General features: G+C 35.3%; 1 protein-coding gene across 17 annotated transcripts in view; it reads left to right on the top strand.

The window, feature by feature from the left end:
• Window positions 1-16,611, top strand: part of MAP2 (microtubule associated protein 2) — a 372,733-nt gene that overhangs the window by 305,248 nt on the left and 50,874 nt on the right. For 16 of the 17 annotated variants that reach the window (XM_078147423.1, XM_078147429.1, XM_021008702.2 and 13 more), the window contains one exon: window positions 2,150-2,227. In XM_078147423.1, the coding sequence (XP_078003549.1) occupies window positions 2,150-2,227 (78 nt within the window). Of the gene's footprint in view, window positions 1-2,149; window positions 2,228-15,810; window positions 16,069-16,611 lie in introns of all 17 variants that reach the window. The other variant, XM_021008691.2, reaches the window with a different exon arrangement.

The raw sequence follows: 16,611 nt of genomic DNA, 5'->3' as shown, positions 1-16,611 counted from the left end.
TGGATTAGAAAGATAAAACAATTTGTTTAGGATCACGCACCTAGGAAGAAGTGAAGCCAGATAACAAATTTCAGAATTACAGAATTGGAGGGTTGGAAAGGACCTCATTAGTCATCTTGCCTAACTCATTGATAAAGAAACCTTTCATAGCTAAAACATCTAATTTTGGTGCCTGATTCTAGTACCTAATTCCCTGTTTGTTCTTCTTTACACTCCACCAATTGTATCCCTGGCTACATTCTCTTAGAAGGATATACACTAAAATCATGTCCAAAACTATTTTGGAGCAAGCAGCAACTCTCCTTCCTCTCTCTTTGTGGAGGCTAATTTTCTGTCTCATACTTAAGAGCAATTTCAAATTGCACGCTTGTTTTAATTTTATGGCAGTGAACCATTTTCACTTTTTAAATCTGATTACGTATTCATTGGATCAAAGGTACTTTAGGGAATTGCAAAGGTGGGAGGTTGGGAAGGATTGATATCCATGACTAGAGGGTCCTGAAGACACATAAAACAGAGAAAGAAAGAAAGAAAGAAAGAAGAAGAAAAGAAAGAAAGAAAGAAAGAAAGAAAGAAAGAAAGAAAGAAAGAAAGAAAGAAAGAGAAAGAAAGGAGGGAAGGAGAGAAAGAGAGAAAGAGAGAAAGAAAGAAAGAAAGAGAGAAAGAAAGAAAGAAAGAAAGAAAGAAAGAAAGAAAGAAAGAAAGAAAGAAAGAAAGAAAGAGAGAGAAAGAAAGGAGGGAAGGAGGGAGGGAGGAAAGAAGGAAGGAAGAAGGGAAGGAGGGAGGGAGGAAAGAAGGAAGGGAGGGAGGAAAGAAGAAAGGAATGAAGGAAGGAAGGAAGGAAGGAAATCAAATTTGTATATAACGCAAAGTACATACAGTAAACTAATAGGTAGGTACATCTCTGACCCCTGCACATCTCTACTAAAGTTATATGTTGCATCATAGGTTTGGATTTCTTCTTCTAGGCAATCATATAGCTTACTTAGAGTTTAGGATTTTTATCTGCACAGCTTCAATTCTTTACTTTTAATTTTATAATAGAAATAAAATAATATACTCCAGTAAATTATATATAAAATATATTAAATTGCCCTTAAATAAGGCAATGTTATTAAAGGCCCTCAAGTTTGTTGAGTGGGGGCATGTACATACACACACACACAATCTTAACTTTGACTTAGTGATAGGCGCATATTTTCATAGAAAGTCTAATTCATGTTTTGATTTTTTTTATTGGATACTTAGGAAAAGTCAGATTTAAGCCAATAGGTCTAAAGAATTAAGTAAATATTTTCCAACAGTCATAGTTGATCTCAATCTATGAAATGAAAATTCATGATATATTTTAAATGGGTAGGTTCTGCTGCTATCTTGAGCAATAATTGTTTTCTCTGCAAAGCCCTTACCAACTGTGGTTGGTAAGTACCATAAAGAAGATGAAGATGTTAAAGAAGAAAAAAAAATCCTTCATTTAATTGAGTTAAATGAAATCCTTAGAACCTTCTAACAATATTCATAATTATCTATAGTGTTAAGGTCAAAGGATAGGCAGGCATTTTCATTAACATATTCTCTTCCCTCCAAGGGTTATTTGCCCCAAATTGTTTTAGAATGTTGGCATATACTAGCAGCATTTTGTGTTTTTATGTAAGTGGATAAAAATCCTTCTATATTTTAACAACTTTTTTATATTTTTAACAAAAATTTTTATCATATACTTTTTTTAAAAAAATAACTTGAAAAAAGTGAGGCAGAGAGCTTCATCTTCCCTTTTCAGATCAAATCCAAAGTCAAGAGTCTTAATGTGTAAGTTTGGAGGCAATCTATAAGAATAAGGAGTAAATATTTTACCAATCTAGCAGGCATAAAGAAGACAAGCTGAATAAATTGATGGTCACTATCAATAGAGATTTGCTCATTTATTTTGATGATTTACATACTTTCTAGTAAAAATGAAATGTTTTGCTTTTATTGAAGGTTAAAAAGCATGCCTACCATAATATCTTTGAGTCTATTAATTGTACTTTACTTTTGTATCTTTCCCTGAATTGACTAGAAAGCCCTCATTGAAATTAGTATGATATATTAGTATGTGTAGCTTATGAATTGCTCAATCCCATTTATTTCTTCATTGTTCCATCTCTAGCAGTTGAAGAGTCCGCTAATCTGCCTCCCTCTCCACCTCCATCACCAGCCTCTGAACAGACTGGAACAGTGGAGGAAGGTAAGCACAAATGGGACATTTGGGGACATAGTCCTCAGATAAAGGGGAGCCAAGCTCCAATTCATAGGAGTCAAACTTTCTAAGATATCGGTAGATAAACTTGCCTTGGCTCTGCCTTAGCTTTTTTGCCCCTCACCTTAGCTTGCAGAAGATATTTTATCTTTCAAGTAACTTGGAATTAGTTAAAAATGTATATTGTATAAATAAATTGTATAAATCAGAGTATGTGGTGAACAAAGAAAGAAAAAATAACTCTTTGCCTTTAAGGAGCTAAAATAAATAATAACTGTTCTAATGCTAGATTCTTCTGACAGCAAGGACAACCAGGATGTTTAATGGCTCTTAAATAGCATCAGGAATGGCTTTAACATTTTCATAAGTCGATTATGTAATGTCAGGAATCCGACTTAAGCCTATCAGAGAGACATATGCAACCTTGAGAAAATGTTAGCTAGGATTGAAAATGACAAATTTAGAGCCAAGAAACTGGGTTTCATCCCTAGCAGGACACCTTCCAGACCATAGCTCTTGAAATCTGAAGAATCCAGTTCACCAGCAACTCAGTGAAGCATTAATATAATGCTATGTAAGCTTTCTTCTCCCCAGCGACAAAATAGGGCACTGCCTTGGTGTAAAATTCCTTCAGACTCTCAAATGAAAAGCACTATTTAAGGGCAGGATGTTACCATTAGCCCTTTATTGCTTGAAGTGGGCCGTTTAAACTGCTTCATTCATTCAGTGTTAAAATAAAACTGCCAAGTTAAGTTACAGATTATGTTACACCTCAACAATGAATTGCTTTACTGTGTTGCATATTCGTGTGTATCTGCATAAGACACACTAAGTTCATTCTAAGGTTTTAATTCATTTTTTATTTTACTCTCCACCTTTCCATTTCTTTCCTCTTTGATCATTTTAGTTGTTTCTTGCAGATAAACATTGATAATAATATGTATGTCTATTTATACATATATGTATGTAAAGCCAAATATATCTGATTAAGCTTTAAATATATATACATATACATGTGTACATATATATAGTATCATAGATACAGAAAAATCCTGAGGTTTTCTAGAATAATTTAAAATCAAATATATTTTATACATATTTTATAAGATCATAGATTTAGAGTTTGGAAGGAACCTTAAAATACATCTAGCCCAATCTCATTTTACGCAAGGAGACTGAAACCTTAAAAAGGTTAACTGACTTGTCTGAGGTTGCACAAATAATAAGGGACAGACCCAAAATTCAATCATAGGTCATGTTCTCTGACTTATGTACAGCACTATTTCCACTACACCATACTGCTAATCTCTTTCTCTCTCTCTCTCTCTCTCTCTCTCTCTCTCTCTCTCTCTCTCTCTCTCTCTCTCTCTCTTTCTCTCTCTCTCTCTCTCTCTCTCTCTCTCTCTCTCTCTCTCTTTTCTCTTTCTCCCTCTCTCTCTGTCTCTGTCTCTCTGCCTCTCTCTCTCTATCTCTCTGTCTCTCTGTCTCTCTTTGTCTCTTTCTGTCCCTCTCCCCATATGTATGTATATATGTATATACATGTGTATATATCTCTATATATTTATTAGAGAGATATTTACACACAGAGATTTCTCTATCTGTAGAGACACACATGCAAATTACCTAGATTGGATTTTAATACAAATAAACCAAAATATTCATTCATTTGAGCATGTATATACCAAATAGTTTAAAATAAAATTATTTTAAGGAAGTCAGTCATTTGTTAATTTATGTCTTTTTTTCAGTTCTTCGTGAGTTTGAGTGTTTTCTTCTCTAAAAAAATCAAGGAGTGTGCTGTACTGGACAAAGAAGTGGTTTTGGAGTCAGGAACATGTGGGTCCATGTCCTGCCTCTGATATATACTGGCTGTGTGACCTGGGCAAATCATTTAACCTCTCAGTGCCTCAAAGAAGTCTTTAAGACTATAAATTATGGACAGAACTGTTGCTAATCTGCATTGGTATAGGGAGTTTCTTAACTAGGAGTTCCCTATACCAGTGAAATCTCAGACCAGATACAAAATAATCTGCAAGCTTTTGAACTCTGTGTCAAAACAAAATGATTTAGGAGCCCTTTACTTACAGTAGTACTTATAATATGCCAAGTACTGAAGATATGAGATAGTAATGAAATAGATCTTGCCCTCAAGTAGTTTATATTCTTGTTGTCTACTCTAGAAACAATAAAAGGTAATTTTATAATGAGGTACATTCATCTCTAAGTGGCTAGTTAATCCTTCTTAATTGACATATGTAGTCATTGGGCAGCTGAGTGCCCTCCTGAGGACATAAAATATCACAGCTTTAATAGGTTATGACTTCCACATTCTGTGGGGAATGTATTCAGTGGCCAGGGGGTCTTTTCACAGTTTGGGATTGTGAGGGACAGTCACCCTTTGGAATTCTACATAATGACCTTGCATCTACTTTACCGAAAAAAATCCAACCCTGGAAATTGGACAAATTTAGTTAAAATATGAACAAAACATGGCTTGACTTGACTATCCTTGTCATTGAAACATGTGATGATATAGTTGTCCCTTTTCTAGAATAATTCCTCTCCCATTACTTCCAGGAGTTGAATTCAATAACTTTTGTTATGGTAGCTTATTGGAGGAGAGGGAAGAGGAAATAAGGTCACCTCACTTTCCATAAAATTTAACTTGAAGTTATAACTGGAAAGAACATTGGATTTAGAAAGAAAAAAGGCCTATGCTTGCATTCCTGACCACCACTTACTAACTGGGTGTCTTGGTTGGCCTATTATTGCACTTTTCTGAGCCTTCGCTTCCTTCCTTATAAAATGAGTGGATCATAGGTGGTCATCAAGGTCTGTTCTAGATCTAAATCCTATGAAGCATCAAAATGACTTTACTACCTATGATTTTAGGACCAATTTTTAATGTTTTGGGATTAGGTTCTGATTTTCATTGTTAAAAAAATGCACACATGAAATTACATCAAGAACCAATGCCTTGTTTTTAAAATGAGAGATATTTCTGAGTTACAAGCACACAAAGAAGCAATTTTAAAAATCAACTCATATCCATTGTTTTTTCTCTGTAACATCTTACTTTGCATAATTGAAATTGATTGACATTTAAAGTGTAGACATTATTTCACAAACGAGACATTTGAGGCTTAGGCAAATCTATAGCTTTGGCAGAGGATCTGAATAACATTCACTCCTAATTGCCACAAATATGTAACAGGTGTGTAGGGCTGTGAGGTAAAAATGGGCTAGGGCCAAACTGATAGGTTTCTGTGTTTAAATAGCTGTTGAAGCCAGTGAAATAACCAGTTACTTTTTAAAAATAGGTGGTTTCATTTTGTTAGATAATTAAAATAAATTAGTAACTTGGTACTAGTCAGTCTTTTTTAAAAATAGCTGGCTGATTAGATTTACTGGATTATTTGTATGTATGGGGTTTTTTTTATTGATTTGTGTAGGAGACTGCAGTGGAGTTTTTGAATTAGTGAGTGTAGGTGTGATTTCTTTTTCCTTGAAGATGGATGAGTAATCACCTTAATTGTGATTCTCACCCAAGTGAGGAAGTAACCAAGACATAGTTCAACACTTCTAAGCAGAGGTAAGGGTTCCCTGACTTCTGAAATGAGCTAACAGTTATGGGTTAAAGGATTTGTGACTTTGTACTAATTGCGTGGGGTGTTTTTTGTTTTGGTTTGGTTTGGGTTTGGTGATCTTTTCCCCAGAGGCAACACATAAGAGACCATTAAAAATAATAATTTAAGGTTGTTAATTTGTATCATTGCTAATTTATTATCATGATTAATCTTGTATTTCTCTATACTTATTCTCTGGGCTATTTGCAAAGATTTGTGACCTAATCACTAAATAAACAAGTAATACCCCCAGAAGTCTGGGTTTGTAAGGAAGCTTGGACAAGCTTATGATTAGCATCGCCCTACTGCCTTAAGCTACCTATTTTTGAGATGGCTTTCTTTATACCTTTGACCCCATGACTGTTGTAGACATTTGGCCTGTATTCCTGAAGAAACTGAAAAGCCAGTGCAGGGACCACTATACATCCAAGGTCAGAATTAGGGTTTCTCTACCCTTTCTTTTTTAAAAAACTTAAAATGTTGAGACTATTATTGTTCTAGTGTTCTTGTGGAGGGAATGCATCATTCCTATCATGAGGACAGTTTTCCTTCACAAGTCAGCCTGTGGTGGCAAACACAGATGATGTGCCAACTGAAAAGTTCACAAGTTTTTCAAGATTGAAAGAACTGAGTAGTGGTTGCACCAGAGGCAGTTGTCTTCAGAATCCATGTGGATTCACTGAAAATACCAGAAAATGGACTCTTGGAAGAGCATCAGTCCATTTTAGCGAAAACAACTATGATTCGAGGGCCAATCAGTAAATATGCCAACTATGTGCCAAGCACTGTGCTAGATGCCAGGGATGAAAAACCAATGAATGAAACAATTCTTACTAGCAAAGAACCCATAATCCTAACAGGAGAAGCAACAGGGACATATATAAATTTCTACAAAATAAATTGAAAGAGAATAAATAAAAATTGAGTAGTTAACTATAAAGTAATTTGGGAAGCAGAGCCCTAGCAGGACAGACCATCTGGTATGGTAGAGGACATTGAATATTTTGTAAAATAGCAGTAACACATACTGAAGATAATATTTTCAAAGTATAGTTCCAGAGCATAACCAAAATCTTGGGTTAAGGAGAATTTCAGAGACCTGATTCCATTAGTTGAAATAGTCGAGCATCAATTTTGAAAATTCCTTTTATGTCAAAATTGACTATTCAAATACAAAATTGAGCGTGATGCAGCTCATTATAACCCAGGTCCGTATTTCATGAGTCAGGATATCTTGTAGTCAAATTCCATCAAGACAGGTAGTTGATCTTTAGGCCTAACACACGATGTTATACAAAAGTTCCACCATCCCCAAATCAAAAGCACTTACATGTGGGACTTAGCAAATGAAGAGAAAGGAAGATAACTAAAAGCATTTGCTGGGCAATACTGAGGTCCTCTTCTAACACTGGTCTTGAGATCATGCAATGCCAGATGGAATTTATTGGGACTGGTGAAACTCACCTCCAAAGCTCTACCACTTTTTCTACTTCATAGCAAACGGTATCCCTAAGGGGTTCCAGTGTCTTTAGACTTGAGGTCGTTGATGGAATATAACTAATCCTATCCTCCTAAACACATATTGAGGGTGGTTAGATAGGCATACTTCAGGCTCTTGGGACTTCAAAGGAGACTTGGAATATAAATAATCAATAATACAAGGCAGGAGTCCATTGGATTCTTCCAGGCATTCTTTTTGATGTTGCCAGACTTCAGGGAAACCAAGAATTAGAAGGAGCAACTTTTCAAAGAGAACTCTTTTTTTATTTATTGAAGTTTTCATTTCAGGTGAGAAGGAAAGGTTTTTGAAAATATGAAACAATGTTTCTTTGAAAAATTGCAGATCTAAGGCAAGGTTCTGGATTGCTTCCAAGTTGTAGCCACTTCATAAAAGGGCAGCAGGAACAGGCCCCAATCTCTGGAAGAACAAGTCAGATGAGTCATTGCCTTGAACCTGCCATTTCTGTAGCTTTAAGTGTTTTTAGTTTCAGCTTCCTTTTCCAGGAAATCGGTGTTGAAAGTAAATCACAGAATACTTATTTTTGAATCCTTCACCTCCATTGAGCTTGCTTAATACAATGGAAAATATTTTAAAAGGCTGAAATGATTACTAGCCCTATTAGTCACTGCAAAATATTGGTGGCTGTGCAATGGGTCAAGACCAGTGTCCACAATTCAGTCAACTGTAACAGAATTTTTATAGTCCAATTTCTCTCATCAGCTGAGAAATTATTTAAATCTAAATAACTAAGGTGAAGGCAAAAACCTAAAATTAAAATGTTTAATATATATATAAAACACATATTTTAATATAAAATTATAACAATATAATTAATACTATAAATTATAATATATATATTTAAATGTTTAATTTTAGGGTTTTGCCTTCACTATGTTAGAATAAAATAAAAAAAAGTAAAGCCTTAATTAAACCTTTAAACTGTAAGCATTGTATAAATGTCAGTTATTATTATTAGAGCTATTGTTATTATTAGGTGTTCAAAGAAAGTCCTAAGCATCCATCCTGAAACAATATCCTTGAAATCATCCATTAATAAAGTACTTTAAGAGTTAACAAATGCTATGGAAAAATTTTCTCACTACCATGATAATTATCTGCTTATCTCTCATTTTCATTACTTGGCTGTAGAAAATAAATTATCACTTTGAAACTAAATACGTTATATTACAGGGAAAAAGTATGTGATTCTTAGTGCTGAATTTTTAATGGAAATTGAATTTATAGATATGCTCTTTTGCTTTTTTCCCTAACTTTATGCAAATAGGTATGAAATTTATATTTTTGATCCAATAAGAAAGGGAATATTGCCCAGTTCAGCCAGTAACTTGCACAAAACAATGTATAAGCCAGTGGTAGTATGGTTTGGGGGGGCGGGACACATTGAATTTTTAGTCCCTGGACCTAAGTTCAAATTGTGATTCCATTATTGACTTCCTGAGTGACACTGGCGAAGTCACTTAACTTCTCCAAATTTCAGTTTCTTCATTTGTAAAATGAAACATCTGGACAAGGTATTTTTTAAGGTTCTTTCAAGAGCAAACAAAACAAAACCTATGATGCCTGCTACTATATCATAATATTACTAGGAAGTATTACTCATTTTTATATTCTCATGGAAATTTCAGTATTTAAGAAATCTGAATGCTTCTCAGTTGCTAATTATACTTACATTCAAAAATGTGTTCAGGTTGATAAATTTAGATATTGCTACATGTAGATTAGGAAGTCTATGGAGGCAGGTGGTATTTAAGGCTAAGAGTATACCTAGGATACCTAGTTACATCAAACCAGAGGCAGCCTTGTCTTTGTGAATGAGTGATTCTAAATAAAGATTTCATTAAAAGATACAGACACAGATACAGGCATACACATACTCACATGTAGCAGTTTGAATAATTGGTCAGTTCTTTGCCCCTCTTGAGGTTGAGGTTACCTGCAGTTTGGGTACATCATGATTCCTTTTGGGACAAATGGACAACAAGAATACAATAAATGATTTGATAGAAATTTTGGGATCGTTCTAAATTATGTAATCGTTTGTCAAATACAGAAGCGAATGCACTTTTCTTTCTTATAGAATAATGGTTTAAAACTACCACCTTGATATTAAAAAAGAAGTTTTTTATATGCTATCAATAAGGGGCTTGACAAGATGATGTCTAAGGTAACTTCCAGTTCTAAAGTTTTATTAATCTATGTTCTTGAGGCCACCAAAAGTTATATGTCTTATAGGCTATGAAAAGAAATATAATGCTGAATTTTCACCATCCTCATTATCGTAAAAAAAAAACACACTTTCAGCAATATGCCTATCTTTGTAAAAATTTCACTTCAGATTCAAACTCAGCTTTGGAGGGGAAACAAAGAACTCTTTAAAGGAAAATGTAAATTGTCTTCAATGAATAACTCTCTCTCTCTCTGGTTACAGTGGCCCCCACAAAATCAATTTTCCAAGTGTCCTTAAATTCAAGACGCTATGGTATTCAGAGGTTATAATTTGCTTTCTTATAGTCCTCTGTCCTCTGGGAAAATGTTTCCCCCCCCACCAAGGGGCTGACTAGAGTCCCTATATCCCTTTAAAGATAATGAGTGAGTTAAATGTAGGTGAGAATATAATTACACATTTTTAAATTGTCCTATTCAAATATAGAAATATAGATAGTCTCTATTTCACAGGAAGCAAATACTTACTTTTAATATACTTGAAATACCTGAATAGATATCCAACCTATAGGTTGAATACAAAATACTTGAAAAGCTATCTAATAGGTTGAAAAACTCTTCAAATATAAAGTCTATGGATTTTTTCCCCAGTGAAATTAATGCATACCCAAGCATTATTCAAGAAATTGGAATCAGGGGGAAGGCTTCATTTTCCATTTTTGCATCTACTCAATACAGTTTATCTGGTCAGCCAGCAATAACTTATTAAATGCTTACCATACCAGACTAAGCTCTGGGGATAAGAAAGGCAAAAATGGGGGCTGAAGTGATTTCATTCCTTCTTTCATTTTCTCTACTTTATCTAAGGGATTCTGAAAGTATAGCATCTGGCCAATTTCTGCAATGAATGGTTTAGCAGAGGTGGAAGCAGGTGTTTTGTTTCGTTTTTTTATTTTTTGTAATTTTTGTAGCAGAAGAATACAAAAATCCCAAGGGCAAACTACCATTTGTGGAGAACAAGAAAAGATGGTTTGTGCTGGTGGTATTTGGCTGAACACCAGTGACCCTGTAATCATATGAGCCAATTATAAGAAGATTAAAACCACAGGGTTGGAGGATTGCTGCTTCCACCAGGATTTACTGCAAATCAGCATAGAAAAGAGAAAAGAGAAGATAAAAAAGAAACTCTTTCAAATTTAGATTATCACCAAATTATTTTAATTGTACTTATGTGGTTTCACATTTAGCCAATTTGAAGGAGGAAAGCTGATTTTATTGTACTCTTATTTGCTGAATCTTATAAAAGGGTGAGATACCAGCTTGTTTGGACAGGAATGAAAGATGTTTCCAGAGAAATTCAGTGGGACACAGGCAGTGGAGTGTAAGGACAATGGAAGCTAGAAAACATAGGTCATGTCAGTATTATAAGGAACTAAAAATAATATGCATATATAGTAAAGCTTTAACCAGAAGCCAACAAACTAGAATTACCAAATGGTTTTTTTTCCTTGAATACTACTTTTAAGAGAAAGAAACAAATCCCAAGAAAGCAAGCTTATATCAGAGAGATGTTCAAAAATACCAGTTGCAACGTACCAGTGCAGATTCAACCCCATCTCTTCTGCTGTCTGCATCTAACAGTCACATACAGCGAGGATGAATGTCCAAACTGGTGACCTCAAGGCACTACACAAACCTCAGTTATCAAAAAAAAAAGTCATCATGTTCTCTGAGCCCAACTTTATTGAGGCAGGAATGAAGACTGATATACTTAGAATGAGTTTTGAATACTTAATTTTCAACAAGCTTTCCTATTAAAAGGAATTTCTAGCTAACCTTCTGTTAGTCAGAAAATTGAAATAAGCAGCATGCCTCATTCCCTGAGCATTCCAGTTAATTTCAGTATTTTATAGTACTCCAAATAAGAAAAAGTTTTGCCCTTACTTTGTCACCTATTTTTAACAACTTTCTTTTTTGTAGCTGATGAAATTTACACATTTGTAAACATGAGAAGATTGAAAATTGGTTTCTCCCTAAGGAAATGGTGGATTAATTTTTCTAGTGCTGTGTTTCCATTCCAATGTTTCTATGGTTCTTTGAGCTTATTTGAAGAAATGATATAGAAGACTTCTGAAATGCGCTAAGGCTGCACACTGCCTGTGACTCATGTAGATCAATCAATGGCAATAAAATTGTCCAAAGGAATAAGTTGAATTCACTGGATATTGAAGCATGAAACAAACATTCACCTCTTCCCATTCTTCATTGGCTCTGACCTGGCTGATGTTCATCCATTCATCCCACCCTGTGGCTTCCATGGATCTCTCTGTCCCTGTGCATGCCTCCAACCTGTCCCGTCTTATCTTGTGTCTGTCTGTCTTGTCTAGTTCTCCCTGCAGTTTCTTCCGTGTGTCTGTTTGTAGATGAAGGGGCTGAGGATAAAGTGGGACCTCTGCCTGCCACCAGCGGGAACAGGCGTAAGCTCCTAGCCCCCTCCATTTCAGTGTCTGTGCCCGATGATGACCCTTACAATTCAGATGAGGAGTACCATGAGCACCCCTTGTTCAGCTCTGAGTGGACTGACTCTAGTATGCTCCCCAGTGTCACCATGCAGATGGCAGAGGCCGTGTTGAGCCATGACAAAGGTGAACCAAGCATGGTCCCTTTTTGCTCCTCCTCCCCTCCCTGAAACCTTGACCATATTCATCATGTTACATGTGCCTTCATGTTGGGGAGGGAACAGAGACAGCCTGTTTTTTCCACATGGAAATGAAGTCCTTATGCACATCAGGTCCACTGCTTTCTTAGAGGTATAATGAATGTGTTTAAAAGGAAGATTTCCTGCCAAGAACAAGGTGAGAGGTTAATTCTGGGATAAATCCTTCCCACCACCTATTAATAGATAAACCAGGGAGTATACAAATTTCTTTTCTTGTATAAGCTAACAAAGATCTGTATGTGTCTTGTATTCTTTTGCCCAGGCACATAACATCATTGGAACATAATTTAAAAGTAACAGGTTCTGCTTTTAACTATGTGCTAAGTTCATGATGCATAAGTGAATAATTTGGGGCATCGTCACTTCAGTAATCTGTTGGGGCAGAATTGATTATGTGACTTTAATTCTTTCCTAGTACCATTTACCTATGTTCAGAAACAGGGAAGAAAATCACTTAGTGGCCTTGTTGAGGTAGCTACGTGGCATAGTGGCTAAAGCATTGGATTCAAGAGTCAAAAAGTCATGAGTTCAAATCCTGCCTTAGACATCTACCAATTGTGTTACCCTGGGCAAGTTCCCTCAGCTGTAAAATGGGGATAAAAATATGACTACCTGAAAGAGTTACTGGGAGGATCAAATATTTTGCATATAAATAATTTGTATTTTTGGGCCAATGTCAATTGTTCTACAGAATTTAAATTGCTATATATTTGTTATCTATGATTATTATTGTTTATTTTAATTGGTTTTGTTGAGATGGAATGAGATGAGGCACACAATTAGTTATATAGTAACAATTTAATCAACACCATGAAGGAAAGCCAACTATTCTTCTTAAGCTTTAAAAAAGATATTACTTGAAGATGGAATGGAAATGGAATGGAAATAGAAAAGACAAGTATGTGTGACTATGATATTAAGAAATGCAGTTGTAGACAATCCTACTATTGTGAATAATAGCTGAGTGCCCTATAATCATATAACCTAATATCCTGTATCCTGTAGTCTGGTGATATCCTACAGTAGATATGCCAATCTTTCTTGAAATTAAAATACACCAGTATATTGCCAACCCTAATTTGATAAAGTAAAGGAATGTGTATTTATAGGGGAAAAAAATCAATCTTCTAATGGTATCCAGAAGATAAAATAGTAAAAGGAAGAAAAGTACAAGTGACTTGGATGAAGGATGATTAAGATAGAGCAAATAAGCATGATTAATGAAAAATGGCAACCAAAGAAATCTAAATGGATTTTGAAAAACTTTAATTGCATGTCACATTGAATCTAGTCTGGTAGCATAAGACAGCAACACTAAAATTCTTTTAACTTGATCACAGAAATCAATTACTTTATACCACCATGAAAGGGCAATTTAAATGAACTTGGTTAAGTAGACTCAGAAAGGCAAAAATATCACTTACAGAAATAAGTTCCCAAAGTAAAAATGTCAATTTGAGTAAATATTAATGTAGTAAATGATGGGACACTTGGGCCCCATCCCTAAAATCATGTCTGTGGAAGCTTCCCAGTTTTTTCAGTAGGCCCCTGTCCTGTGAAAAAATTTTCCCTTGTTACAGAATATATGACCTTATCAGAAAAGACATAGGGATACTGGCCCCAGGATTTTTGTTTCTGGCTGGCCCAAGGACTCTCCCTCATATCAGATCCCCAAAGTCCATGCCTCTGGCAACCAAACCGAAAAAAACCTGTCTTTTCTCCATTAATGTCTGGTATCAACAAAGTTATCTCTGCAGAGTCCCTGCATTTTCCCATCCATAGATTATAGGCACCTGTTCCCAAAGACACCTGAACCCCTGATATATCCCTTGAAGTCCCTAGATTACCTAATTAGTATCCTTGGCGATTCTTTCCCTTGTCCCTTTTCCATATAAGCCCCAGCACCATCCTCACTACCTTACAGGTTCCCTAAGAACTCTTGCCCACTTCTATTGGTGTCATAATGAACATTTTTGCCACTTGAATAAGAGAAGCCTTAAGCGTGTGAATTCATTCTGGGCAACTCTGCCTTGGCATTCTCAGGGTCCTAGCACCCCCAAACCTCTTCATAAATATGTACATCCACTTATATCAATAATAGTTTTTGTATCAGAAATAAAATGTGAAAAAATCACATTTCACTCTAGCAATTTCTACTCTCCACAGTATAACTCTCCCATTGAGATTTAATTCAACTATAATTACAGTTTTTCATTAATGTGAATATTTTCCAACTAATTTCTCCTCATTTACATTTCAAATGTAAATGGGAAAAACAAATGGATAAAACATTTTATTGGATTTAGTCATTTGTTACTATTCTTTAAAATTTAAATGACTGTACTATCACCTGGTGATTTTTAAAAGGTCCTCCTAGGATATGTGAGGCATCATTTTATTTTGCCTTCTTAGTCCTTTTGATATAAAATCCTAAAAACCAATGCTTATTTTAAAAGTGCACACATTTTCCCTGTTTTTTTTTTATTCAATAGGAAGTATATGAGTGGCATTATTTATGTCAGGAGTTCCATTAATGTGATAGAAATTGTACACAAGAAACAAGTTCTACAAAATAATATGAATTTAACTGTATTTTCCAAAATGTTTAAATTTTTTATTTTCTTCTATATATCATACAGAGTGAAGGGGACAACTGTGTAACATTTTGCCCTAGAAATAGGGGGATGGGAATTAGACCTGTGATTTCATTAATATATGGAATTCTCAGATGAGGAGATTCCCTCTATCTACCAGAATAGGTTGGCACCATCTCTGTCATGTATTGTCATAGAGAATTGTCTAGAGCATTGATAAATTCCTTGCATAGGGTCATACAGCCAGTATGTCAGAATCTGGTTTTGAACCCAGATATTCCAAGCTTCAAGTCTAGTTACCCATTTACTATCCTCTGCTGCTTCTTGTACCATAGAAATATTGAATAAATTCTAGTAAGTATTGGTGGGTTTTACAGCAAAGCAATCAAGGCACTTTATGTCTTTTTTGTTTTTTCCCTCCATGAAAATTGTCTTCTAATAGTTTATTTTGTTAGGGCTCTCTCTCCAAAATTGTGATCAATTCTTCTGTAGAGACTTCCTGCATTGGAAAAAACAGCACCGAACTAACAATTGCAATGCTTTTCTGAGTACATCACTACTGCTACATTCCACAATCATCTGTTAACAAGTAGCACCATCTCTTATTTCCAGCAAATATTCAACATATTTTCAACCTATAGCCATTTCTGCTAAGGGAAAATAGAGTACTAAAACTCTTTCAGCTCTCAATTTTCAAAATAAATGGCATTTCAGGAGATCAAAATGCATTAAGTAAATGATTGTACACTATAATATAGCAACCAGTAAATAATATATCTTTCATCATAAGATTCATTTGTTCATCCTAATAGTAGCAGAAAGTCTACTTGAGGTTGCCATTATATCATGGAGATGGAGCTGAAAGTGTTATCTGTAGAAGGCCTCTGTTGAATGTTGTGCTGTGTATTGTCTGTAGTCCTGATGTCAACATCTTTTTCATTCCTAAGAAGAAGAAACAGTAGAGGGTCCAATGGCTGAGGAAACGAAACCTGCTGCTCTTCCTGAAAGAGAATGGGGCAAAGAGTGTGGGCCCACTAAGTCCTCAGATCAACCAAAGGGCCTCACTGAGGTCCAAGTGGATTCTAGTTCGAAAGCCAAAATAGTTCCTGAAGAAAGTGTTTCTGCTGGGGAACCACTTGAGAAAAGTATAAAAGTGGTCCAGGAAGTGTCTCTGCATATAAAAACACCTTTCTCTGCTGGGGAAGGTGTGTCTTCTTTAGGATTTGCATGTTTGCTTATGAATAGGCTTTTTTATAGCTTTACCAACTTGGCACTTTCCCAAAGCTGTTCCATCTCTTATTCTTCTCATTCTTATAGTGCTTCTGTTGTTATGCTTAAAGAATACATAGCTTGTATTTATTTGCATTGGTGCCAGTGACCGCATGGTTTCCTGCTGTCGCACCAGATTCCTAATTTTTCTTTGCTATGATACAATATGCTTTGCAGCTAAGCTGATAATGTCACCTGAGTGCTTTTCCCTTCCCCATCTCAGATGTTTGCCAGTCACATTGCTAATATGTGTACACTTTTATTTTATTTTATTTTATTAATTTTTGGTGCAGAGATTCATCTGCTTTTTATTTTTCAAAAACTAGATCTGTTGACATGGACAATGATACCAAAGGCTTAAACCGTAGACGTGTTTTTGTTTGCAGTGCAGTGTGCTGTATTTTTATGCTTTAGTGCATTCTGGTTTAGTTTTCCTTGAGCTACTGCTGATGCTTCTCATGTCATACCCTTTCCATTTA

This window comes from Phascolarctos cinereus, unplaced genomic scaffold (assembly GCF_003287225.1).
Source record: "Phascolarctos cinereus isolate Bilbo 61053 unplaced genomic scaffold, phaCin_HiC Scaffold_7;HRSCAF=346, whole genome shotgun sequence".
Lineage (NCBI taxonomy): Eukaryota > Metazoa > Chordata > Mammalia > Diprotodontia > Phascolarctidae > Phascolarctos > Phascolarctos cinereus.
The sequence above is the reverse complement of the archived record's forward strand: the minus strand, read 5'-3'. Positions and strand labels throughout refer to the sequence as shown.